The sequence below is a fragment of the Trypanosoma grayi genome, assembly GCF_000691245.1.
Source record: "Trypanosoma grayi strain ANR4 Tgr_165_V1, whole genome shotgun sequence".
Taxonomy (NCBI): domain Eukaryota; phylum Euglenozoa; class Kinetoplastea; order Trypanosomatida; family Trypanosomatidae; genus Trypanosoma; species Trypanosoma grayi.
The window spans coordinates 14,920-26,075 of NW_008825784.1; the positions used below are offsets into that span (position 1 = coordinate 14,920).

An 11,156-nucleotide genomic window follows, 5' to 3' on the forward strand; every position below is an offset into this window, starting at 1 on the left:
AAAAAAAAAGGGGTGTGTGTGCGTGTGTACGTGTCCAGAAACGGAGCTCCATGGCTCCTCCCACAAACACGTTCAGCGGCACGAAACACACTGGGCACATGAGGAGGAATAGAAAGGGGATTAGCAAACAAAAGAAAAAGAAATGAAACATAAACGAAGGCCAGTGAGAGAATCCGTTCGGGGAAAGGAACGATAACAAGAAAAAAACGCAACATGCTGTTCTCCACTTTTTTTTTCGTTTGCTTCAGCACTGCCTTACCCTTACTTCTGCTGCCTACAGAACCAGCTTCAAATGTCATTTGTTTTTTTTGGGGGGGCGTTTTTTTTTTTCGTTCTCGTACTTGCTATACAGAAGGAAGAAGGGGAAAGGGGGCTTCCATTTACGCCACATCCACCCCCCGCTCCATCCGGCACGCACAACACCCCAAGGATCACTCACGTGTTGTGGTTGTTGTTGTTTTTTTCCCCCAGCACCCACAATTATATCTTTCTTACTGGCTACATTCCTTGTTTACCACCACTTCCAACATCACCCCCTTTCCTACAAAACCACGTTTTTCTTCCGTGACTGACAGCTTTGTTCCCCCCACCCCCCTCCGGCAGTACTCGTGGTAGTTGTTATGCTTGTAGCATCTGCACCCATTGTGTCTCGTTGATCGTACTAGTTCCCGTATTAGTTGTTTTGCCAGTCCCAAAGTTCAAAAGGGCAGTAGAAGCAGAATCAGTGAAAGTGGGGGGGGGAAACCTTTATATTCCTGACATCATTTCTAATAGCTGTTGTTATTGTTGTTGCGGCAATACTAGCGTTTGTATTGCTCGTAGAAGTGTTGGAGGTGTCACAAGAGCCCCTACTGAGAGGAGGTTGCATTCGAAGTTTCTGTGGTTGTAACACAATGGCAAAGTTTTGCATCATTAGTCGTCACAAGCTGCGATGCGTGGTCCCATTCTTGCTCTGTAGTCGCTCCACGCTTGGCAGTTTAGGGTGCGGACGTGTTGGGGAGAATTGATCGAAACTGTCGCTGTTGATGCTGCTAATGAGACCCTCGAAACTCACCGCCCTGGGTGCTTTGCAGCCCCAGAGATCCTCAGAGTTGCACATTTTGATGATGGAGGCCTAATCATCGGAAATAGAGTTGGTCGGTAGGCGAAACACTACCTCGTCCACCGCGTTGACAGGAACACATGCACCACTTTCTGTCACCAAGCACAAAATCTCACCACTGCATTGTCCAGAGGATGAGGAAAGTCCGAAACCGTCCTTTCCCTTGTGGTCCCCGTGTTGCCCTCGACATGCGACTCAACCGCCTTCCCCTCTCATTGCTTTAGTGGTAAGATATGCGGTCTTGTTTCTCTTCGTGGTGGCGGCGTTACTGCTACTGTCCCTAATGGCTGCGGATCTGGTGGTGAAGGTTGGGACAGCTTGGATTCCTTCGGTAACTCACCACTCGACATTGCCGAGCCCTCTCTAGAAACGATAGTCTCTGTGCTGAATGACACAACGCGCATGCGTCCATTTCGAAGCGACGAAGAACTGGGGAGCTCCTTTTCAAATTCATCCGACGTATCTTCTGGTGGGGCAAGATGCAGTCGCGAACCCCTGAGAGGGGACTTCCCCCTCCGGACTGGCGGCCTCGGAAGATACGCCGGCGACACCCCCGCGGACGCCACGCCGTCTTCTGCGGGGGGCGACGGCAACCTTCTCTCGACGAGAACTCGCTGCGAGCGATCAATGGGGGGCGTCGTCATCGTCATCGCATCGGGATTCTTCTTGTGTGGCAAGTCGCCTTCTCTCGCGCCAGGGGAGAGGGAAAGGCAATGATAGCCCTCATTTGCGAACCGCTCTTGCGGCGCAAAGCGCGACCGACGATGTAGCTGCTGCGTGAGGCCCCCATTCAAGTCATCGGCAAAGTGGTCCTTGAGCCCCTTATTCTGCACCCTTGTACCCTTCACGGGAGCGGGGTTGCCAGGAAGAAGCGGCAGGTGAATGTGTGGACTATCACCAGAAACGCCAACTTTGCGCACGCTCGCCTTCGCCACGGAGGTGTGGCCTGACGGGGAGGAAACGTGGCGCATGCGCGGGCCTGAGGGGAGCGAGGGCCGCGGCGGGAGACCTACGCAGGGCATAGAGAAAGTTCCGCCCTGCTCCCGCAGTGGTGTCAGTGGCGACACCACCACACCCGTGGTGGGAGTTGCACCCAACGGCGGTACCGTTGAAATGGGTGGCACGCTCACTCGGTTGGCACTGGGGTCTTTCTTTGCCGTCATCGCCGGAGCCCTCACCTGCGGGGTGATGTGATCCCAAAGAGGAGTGCATGCGTCCTGTTGTGTAGAATTATCCGACGGGGCGGGGGTACTGCTGTCATTTGAGCTGCAGAGTCCGGGGGGGCTCGCTGTCACGGCGTACATGGGTGAGTTGCTCGACTCTGGTGAGTCACGCATCCTGTCCGTGTTTTTAGCGTCCTTGAGATAGCAATCTGCACTCTCATTCGTGACCTCATCCTCCCCCAGGCTCGTGTGGCCAATTTCACTCACAGCACTACTTCCAGTGTCTCTGCTAGCATATCCGCTATCACCCGAATGGCCACCATGAATATTGCCAATATCCCCGAGAGCGATAAATCGCGTGTGCCGCCAGTTCGCTACGTCGGCTCCAGGGCTATCGCCAGCAGACATGGGGGAATTTAAAGAGTCACATCCAGACGCCAACCTCTCCCCCGAGCTCACTGGCCAAGCAGCCACATACGGCACTCGCGATGGGGAACTTGTTCCGGCTTTTTGTTCCTTTGGGTGAGGCGATGTGTGCGCCACACATCTGGTTGATACATGATCAGCATGACTCCGTGAGGGCAATTTAGACACCCCAAAGCCCATCGCCACGGGCTTTTCGAAATTGTATGTAGGGCTTAATTGCTTTACACCAAGAACAAAAGAATCACGTTGTGTTCCGTTGTCCTCAACTCTTCTCCAACAACTCCGCTGCGACTGCAACGGCGATGCCTGAGAGAGGAAGGAAGGAAGAGTTGAGAAATATATACTACCAGCAATAAAGGGTCTCTTTGAAGGATCAAAGATACTTCACCACTAAGCACTTTAATCTCGTTGCACCGCGGTTGCCGCAGGGCGAAGAAGAAGAATGTCAACAACAACAACAAAAAAAAAAAACGGAAATAAATGCCTCACACGCACACCCGTAAGGGAAAAGCAGCAAGCACACACCACAAGTCAACGGTGTGGAAAGAAAAAAAGACACCTTGAGTGGCATGATGAACAAAGAAACCGCAAGAGAAGAGTAAGGGAGGGAAGCCCTGTTCCCACACTAGAGACTCATCCCCACCCCCCACCCCCTCGCCAAACATCACTAATAGTCAAAAGAGAGTAGACCAAATTCCATCGTTTTTTTTTTTTGCATCTTCTTCTCTGCAATCTCAGTCGATCTTCCTTCCATACTTGTCCACACGAAAAAGGGTCTGTCCAAGCGATCGTGGTTTTAGCGCGCTGCTCTTCGAGTACGTGCCGTAGCGGCCACTCTTGCGACAGGCCTCCTCCATGCGTTTTTTGGCATGTGCCCACTCCTTCTCCCCGGGGTATTTTATGTGTTTCCACGCATTGCTCTTCGCTGAGGGAAGGGACGGTGAAAAGGTGACACTCGCCTCGCGTTCATTCGCGACGATGCTAGTGAAGTGGTGGTAAATAACCTTCTCTTCAGCGTAGCGCTGCATCGCCTGGCACATCTCCCGCAGCTTTGTGACGGCCGCCTCCGGGGATTGGAATTCCCTGATGGTGAGCTTGACTGGATGCCGTTTCTTTATGTCATCCACGATCTTTTTGCTGCGCCATCCCACAAAGTGCGTGTCCACAACGTCTCGGAATTGGTGATCGATAAGCTCACGTAGTTTGCCATCTGCGTGGCTGTCACCACCACTACCACCAATACGGCCACCGGCCTTTTCTACCCCCTCCTCTCCACGCAGCGCTTCCAGCTCCACACTCACCAGGCTCAAGATGCGGGGGTATTCGTGGCGAATGCGGCAGTATGCCACATCCCCGCGGGCACCCATTTGCACAAGATTCATCGACCGCTCCTGTGCCTGCTGCAGCGCCTCTGACAGATCACACGGGCTCAATGACATCTTTGTCTCGGCTCCAGATTCGGGATCCTCCACATGCGTGATCTGAATCTTTGGCTGCGTAATGAGGGTGTCTATGGGATGCTGCTGAAGGTATGTCACCACTTTCTGCCGTGCAGACTCAGGGGCATTCTCGGGGAGCAGCTCCTGAAGAATGCCATCCAGGCTCCTCTTGGCGACATTGACTGCCGCATCCTTCTGCACGCTAAGAGTGGGATCAAAGACGTACTCATCCTCTGTTGGGCCGTTGCCGCCCTTCGACGTGGCGAAGGCACGCACGTGGAGAGACAGTGGCACACATACAGTTGTTAGCGAAATTGCCGGGGTCACATGTACCCGCAGCGGAACAAAGGCGAGACGGCGCCAGCAGCAGCAGCTGCTGCGTGCCACGGATGAAACTACCACACGCTGTTTCATTATGGAAACAACTACAACAGGGGAAGTGTATCGTACCTCCCACCTCGCTGCAAGAAGATGCCTCTTGTTGTTGTTGTTTTGTGAGTGTTTTGTAAATGAAAGCGAATGAAGTGGAAAAGCAAGCAACCGTAACCACATGCAGCATCTCCGCCCTGAAAAAAAAACGCAGTATACTCGCCGTGCACATGCAGAAACACATATAGACAGAGAGAGAAAGGGAGACATGCAACGAAGCAAAACGTCAGGAACGCTAGCCAGCAGCTATTTCTGCTTCAACGCAAATGTCATGCTGACACCGTAGTGATCAGATGGGAACAAGTAGGCAGGCGCGTCCTTGTTGCTATTCTCCTCGTTCACGCTCTTTGTACCCACAAGATGCGCCTCCATCGGTACCAGGCGCCGGCTGCGAAGAAACATCTTGTCAGAGCGGCCAAAGAACATCTCCTCCACCTTAAGCTTACAAAATGTGTTCGTCTCATCCATCGTCTTACCGGCGTCCTTAGGATGAAGGACAGGCCAGCAGTCCGTGTACTGTGACTCCGCTGGCATGAGGAACTCATTGGTAGGCCAGTCATTGAAGTCACCCATCGTCACCACGTCACCGCTCAGTGTCTTAACCATGTGGTGCCGCAGCGCTGAATCCTGCGAAGTACGTGCGTTCTCGTGCGATTTGGTGTACGGCGCCAGCAGGTGCGCCGCCGCCACGTGCACCATCCCGTGTGGCATGCGGAGACAAACGACAGGCATGAGCGAGACGTGGTTCGTCCACGCAGGGACATTGAGGTACGTAATGCTTTGCACCGGTAGACGTCGGCGGTGTACCAGCATCAACACACCCCATGGAGCAATGGCAGGGCTCATGTGGCCGCACGAAAAGTAATAATTCTCTCGCATCCACGGCTGTTTTGAGAGGAAGTCCCAAAAGACCGGCTCAACCTCCTGCATACCCACAACATCCGCATCCTCCTGCTGGATGATCTTTGCAAGCACCGGGTAACGCTTGGGGGAACACCAATCAATTCCGGGCATCCCCAATGGAGTGGGCTTCCCACTGTACCGATCAAACATGACATTCCATGTGAGCAGTTTCAACGTCGACTGCTTTGGAGCTGTCACTCGATCCACCCCAGTGTTGCTCATACCACTGATGTTGGGCACCTCACGTGCACTAGCACTACTCTCCTGTGTATTTGCAGCTTCTGTAGCTGCAGAGCATGGTGCCTCTTTCATCTCCTTCATTCCATCATTGCCGTCATTCTCATGCGGCAGAGCCGCTTTTAATCCTCCAACTTCCTCTGCTCCTGTTCCTGTTGTTGTTTCTTGTATCTGGCTGCCAACAACAGACTCCGCGCCGCATGGGAAATTAGCGATCGGCTCCCACGTCGCAGTCGAGGTTAAAAAGAACGATGGTCCATCGCGAGACATATTTACTTCGAGTGTCATACCTTTCACCGCGTTGCGTTGACGACGCGTCTCATTCAGGCAACTGCGGCTGCCGATGTCAACATACTCAAACCGCCACAACTGAGTCTTCTCACTCTGCAACCAGCAGTACGACGGCGAGAGGCACAAGCACTTGTGTGGCTTCACCGGATCCGCGTAGGATAGCACCTCGCGAAGCATGCGGTGCGCTCCCTCTGTATCTGCTGTTGTGATCATTTTTCCAACCTCCTGCTTTGGCGCGACACCAACGTAATGCTGAATCAGTCCTTCCACCGCGGCCGGTTGGGACTGGCACAAAATGGTGTACTCCGCCGCCGTCAAGGGTTTTGCCTGCGCCCCCTTCGCGGCTGCAGAATCTGCGGCATCAGCACATGGAACAATTTGGCGTGCGGTGCGGTGTGGGGACGAGGCACACAGCGCACTGAGGTGCCCAGCGAACTGAGCCACGCCGGGTGCCGCGTTTCCACTCAGCGGCGCGGCTGCTGTCGGAGGGACGTAGCTGCGGTCCGGCGTCTCCCCGAGACACAGCATCGCGTGCGTCTGCAGCGCGTGCTCGAGACACACCTCCGACACGGCGTCGACGCGTGGCGGCACTTCCTTGCGCGCCACCAGTTGAATGATGCGGCAGAGGAGCGGGACATTGAGACGCAGCGTGTTGCCGGGGCAGTCCTCGAACAGAAACGCCGCTGCGGTCTGTGGCGAGGCACCATCCTTGGTGGGCTCCGCCACACTCTTCATGTAGCGCTCGACGAGCTCGTGGAAGCTAACACCAGGAATGGGGCTGAACTCTGTCGCTGAGGCACCGTTCGCGAGGAGGAAGAGAAAAAGAATATCCGTTCGCATCTTTGCAATCGTGACACTGTCTCCTTCCCTTGCCTTCTTGTCGAGCTCAAGCCACTCCAGGATGTCCTGCAGCCGCATCTGCCGCAGGTCTGCGTTGTTCTGCACGACACTGGTAATGTTGTAGTAGGGAGAGAGTGCCATGACGTTCAGGTAGAGCTCAGAGGCGCCAACGAGGCAGAGCGAGTCGGTGCTTCCGCTGAAGCTCTCGCGGCAGGCCAAATCAAGTGCCCATGCGGACATCTTCTGCTCCACGCAGCCCTGCACACACGTGCCGGCGAAAACCACTTCCCCTGGCACAATTTGTCGCTCAGGCATCATGCGCACGAGTCGCTCCTCCACCGCCTGCATCAGCGGCGTCCCTGGCAGGCGCATCAGGCGGCTCTCAACTTTCCGGGTGACACTACTAGATCGCGTTCGGTCCGCCTTGAGCAACGTTTCCGCGCCGTCCATGGCGATGAGGAGCGACTTTTTGCAGCGCACTTTCTTGAGCAGCTGCTGCAGCGATTGTGCCACGTGGCGCGCAACCTCCTTATGCCGGCGCTGCTCGGTGGAGACGTTCTTCGCCAGCCGAAGTCCGGTTGCCACGAGTGCCGTCGCGTCGACGCCAAGGTAGTCGCACTCCACTTCCTTCTTTGTGATGAGCAACTGGAAGCGGTCGCTAATCTTCGCCTGGCGGTACGTCGTCGCGGCGAAGCGGGATGGCGTCCATGTGAATGGCATGTGACGTCAGTGTCCCGCAGCAACGCCCCCCCCCCCTTTGCTCAGCGAAATGCGGCCACTCAACAGCACACCGCACACGCTCCGTCAGATCTGCTGATGGGTGAGGATGGTAACAAAACAGGGAAAGGGGAAAAGAAACGAAGTTGAACAGGAAACAATCAGACTTTTGGTGCCACGCACTGAAAAAGAATGGCACAACAGCAAGTTCAGCAAAAAAAAAAGGAACTGTCCATCAGGGACGCAAACAGATGCACACAGTAATAGAAACACAAGCACACAGACAGATAGACAGACAGAGACAGAGAGCCAAACACAAATAAGGACGCACCCCACAGCAACCGGCACCACCAGATCCTCCCCAGCAGCAATTTTTCTTTAGCTGCAAGTCTCTTCTCTGCTTCCTTCTCCATTTCCTCTTTTTCCACCCCCACAGTGTCTACATGTTTCTCTGTGCGCTAAGTTCTCTGCTTTTTTTTGTTTTTTTTTTTTGGTTAGTTCTGTTGCAGTTCCTGCTCCTCCTTGACGCCCTCTTCATCGGTCTGGATTGTAGCAAGAGGAGGAGGAGGAGGAGGAGGAGCCGCATCGCTATTGTCCGTCTGCTTTTTAGAGGCACTGCGTGTTCTTGGAATCGCTGGAACGGCGTCGGCTTTCCTAAGAAGATCCATCTTTGTCCGCTCACTTGTGTACAGCTGCATGAACTTCACGTAGCGCTTCCCCGCGAGACTGGTTGCCGCTTCCACGATGTCAAGCGGATGCCGCTCGTTCCCCTCATCAGACTTCTTGTTTTTGGCTGTTTTGGCAGTCGCATTAGCAGCAGCAGCGTCTTCGTCAACAGCCGTGCCGGCGTCCGCCTCCCGCTGGTCAGCCTCAGCGTCCTTGTCGCTTCCCTTCTTTCGCAGCACCCGAGGCTTTGCAGGAGCGACCTGAGGGAGGCGCAGCTGCGATGTGAACGGAATGTGGATAATCTCCTCCGCTCGGATGAGGCGCTGCAGCACCTGCACCGCCTTATGGGACTCCGGAGTCGCGAGTGGCGGCCTCCACAGCGGAGGTGGTGGCGGTGGCGGTGGCGGTGGCGGTGTCGCCATCACGCTGTTCGCAAGACGCAGCGCCAATGGCACGTCGTCTGGATCAGAAAACTCCGCTTCGCCCTCCTCCTGCCTCTGTGACTGTGGCTGCAACTGAAGCTGCAGCTGCCGTTTGCCACGACGACCAGCTGGTGCCGATGGCCCCTCCGTCTTTGGAGCCTTCATCCGCCTCTCAGATTTCTTTTCGCCCCCTTCAGTTACATCGGCAGCTGCATCGACTCCCTCCTTCACATCACCGGCACGCGAGCGCTTTCGTGTCGCCTGTCGCGGCGACTTTTCGCCTGCGTTTGGCGATGTAGAACCCTTTCGTGATGCGTGCGTAGCGGTCTTTCCCGCTGTTTCCCTCTGCATGGACCCCCGACGGCGCTGCTGCTCGGCAACTGCGTGGGGGTTGCCAGTCAATGGACAAAATGTAGTCGTAAGACCACACTGGGGGCACGGCTGCACTACCCCCGTATTCTTTCCAGCCGCTAAAACGGCAAACGGAACATCATCAACATCGATTTCGGGACTACCACCTTTCGTATTGCCCCGCCGTTTTTTGAGCGTAGTTGGCTTCTCATCTGCAGGGGTGTTCTCCTGAGAACTCCCAGCAGTAACCTTTGCACGTGGACTTCTTCTAGTCCTAGGTGTCTCAGTTGCAGCGGCGGTAGAGGAGGAGCTTCCCGCTCGTGACTTCGTAACTTTCTTCAGAGAACGGCGGGTGCCTTTATCCCTCTCAAAAACAGCGCTGGCACCAGGCAGCATCTTCAACTGCGCCAGAATGTTATCGAGGGCCAGGCCGTACCATTTTTGCCCCTGCACCGTCATGGTGCCCTGCGCGTCACGCTTCTCCCCCAGCAACTCACTCAGTCGGGTGGGAAAGTCCCGCTCCGCCGCCTCGAAGGCCCCACGCCACGCAGACGAGGGATTATTGCTGCTGTGAACCTCATCCGGCTTATCGCTGCGCGTGACTTGAAACAATGGGCCACCGTCCACGCCACGTTTAATCGAAGCCGTGTAGTATACACCGTCGACGTGTGCTTTGGCGTCCGCCTCACCCGGAAGCACCACCTTGGTTCGGACAATACGGCCAACCGCGTCAGCACCCATGAAGACGCTCCGCTCAATAGTGTAGCCCACGGGATACGGCATCATCCCGTGGGTGTGCTGCCGGAAGAACCGTGGATCACCAACGAGCTCGCCCAACGAAACAACGTGTAACATTTCACCTGTTCACGCCTGCAGCAGCCTAGCAGGCTTGCACTCTGCTCTGTAGTGGGCGGTGTTGTTTAAATGGCGCCACGCGTCTTGCCGGCACTCAATCTAATCCTTTTTTTTTTTTGTTCGTCAGCACCGCCTCCATGCAATAGGACGGCACGGACACACAATGGAAAACGAGGAGAGGAGAAAAGAAAACCCCATGCAGAACAGAGATCCAGAGTGACTGAGAGCAAAAAGAACAGCACACCAGGGCTCTTCTCCGCCCTCCTCTACCCCCCAAGCTGCTTGGGTTACAACCACAAAATTATGAAGAGAAAACAAAGAAGAAATGCACTCTCGCGAGAAGCAATACAGGCTTGACGATCATCGGTAGGACTTCGTGAAGCGGGTACGAGCAGAGTGACGGCCCCACTTCTTGGGCTCGCAGCGGCGAGGGTCCGCAATCAGGAGGAACTCGTCGTACGCGAGGTACTTGTCCTTCAGCGCGGCCTTCTCCACCTCGTTGCGGTATTTCTGGTAGTACGCAATAAGGCCCTTGGCGATGGCCTGGCGCGTGGCATAGGCCTGGGCGACCTGGCCAGCACCACGAACCGTCACGTCAATGCGCAGGCGAGCGAAGTGGCGGGAGCCAACAACGTTGACGGCCTCCATAATTTTCGCACGGAGCGTCTCCGGGAGAATCTGCGAGACAGGAACACCGTTCACACGGATGTTGCACTGCGCGGCCTTCGTCACGGTGGCAACGGCAATAGCCGTCTTCTTCTTGCCGAAGGTCTGCACCTGCTTGAGGGTGTGGGGCTTCTTCTCAGCGGACATTGGAGTGCTACATCGGTGTAAACAGGAGATTGGGAAGAGAGACGAGCTGAGTGGGGCAACGAAGCATCACACCAACAGAACTACTGCAGCAGCAATAAAGGGATATCACGCCGAAAAGGAATTTAAAAAAACAACAAAGAAGAAAGGAAACCAACTCACATATGTGGTTGCGCACGCTGTCACTCCATCTACACAAGAGGCACCTTCTCCAGGATCTGCAGCAATGCAGGCTTGACGATCATCGGTAGGACTTCGTGAAGCGGGTACGAGCAGAGTGACGGCCCCACTTCTTGGGCTCGCAGCGGCGAGGGTCCGCAATGAGGAGGAACTCGTCGTACGCGAGGTACTTGTCCTTCAGCGCGGCCTTCTCCACCTCGTTGCGGTACTTCTGGTAGTACGCAATAAGGCCCTTGGCGATGGCCTGGCGCGTGGCATAGGCCTGGGCGACCTGGCCAGCACCACGAACCGTCACGTCAATGCGCAGGCGAGCGAAGTGGCGGGA

The 11,156-nt window shown here is 55.3% G+C and overlaps 5 protein-coding genes across 5 annotated transcripts; all 5 read right to left on the reverse strand.

Moving 5' to 3' along the window:
• Positions 1-1,314: 1,314 nt before the first annotated feature.
• DQ04_01651070 (hypothetical protein) lies at positions 1,315-2,673 on the reverse strand (the record flags this gene model as incomplete). Its single annotated transcript, XM_009310981.1, has 1 exon — positions 1,315-2,673. The coding sequence occupies one exon, from the start codon at positions 2,671-2,673 to the stop codon at positions 1,315-1,317; it is 1,359 nt and encodes a 452-aa protein (XP_009309256.1).
• A 752-nt stretch (positions 2,674-3,425) lies between these two features.
• Positions 3,426-4,544, reverse strand: DQ04_01651080 (hypothetical protein; the record flags this gene model as incomplete). Its single annotated transcript, XM_009310982.1, has 1 exon — positions 3,426-4,544. One exon carries the CDS (start codon positions 4,542-4,544, stop codon positions 3,426-3,428), a length of 1,119 nt encoding a protein of 372 aa, XP_009309257.1.
• Positions 4,545-4,805: 261 nt separating this feature from the next.
• On the reverse strand, positions 4,806-7,550 carry DQ04_01651090 (RNA-editing complex protein MP100; the record flags this gene model as incomplete). Its single annotated transcript, XM_009310983.1, has 1 exon — positions 4,806-7,550. One exon carries the CDS (start codon positions 7,548-7,550, stop codon positions 4,806-4,808), a length of 2,745 nt encoding a protein of 914 aa, XP_009309258.1.
• Positions 7,551-8,041: 491 nt separating this feature from the next.
• Positions 8,042-9,841, reverse strand: DQ04_01651100 (hypothetical protein; the record flags this gene model as incomplete). Its single annotated transcript, XM_009310984.1, has 1 exon — positions 8,042-9,841. The coding sequence occupies one exon, from the start codon at positions 9,839-9,841 to the stop codon at positions 8,042-8,044; it is 1,800 nt and encodes a 599-aa protein (XP_009309259.1).
• Positions 9,842-10,201: 360 nt separating this feature from the next.
• DQ04_01651110 (40S ribosomal protein S16) lies at positions 10,202-10,654 on the reverse strand (the record flags this gene model as incomplete). Its single annotated transcript, XM_009310985.1, has 1 exon — positions 10,202-10,654. The coding sequence occupies one exon, from the start codon at positions 10,652-10,654 to the stop codon at positions 10,202-10,204; it is 453 nt and encodes a 150-aa protein (XP_009309260.1).
• Between the last annotated feature and the right edge of the window lie 502 nt (positions 10,655-11,156).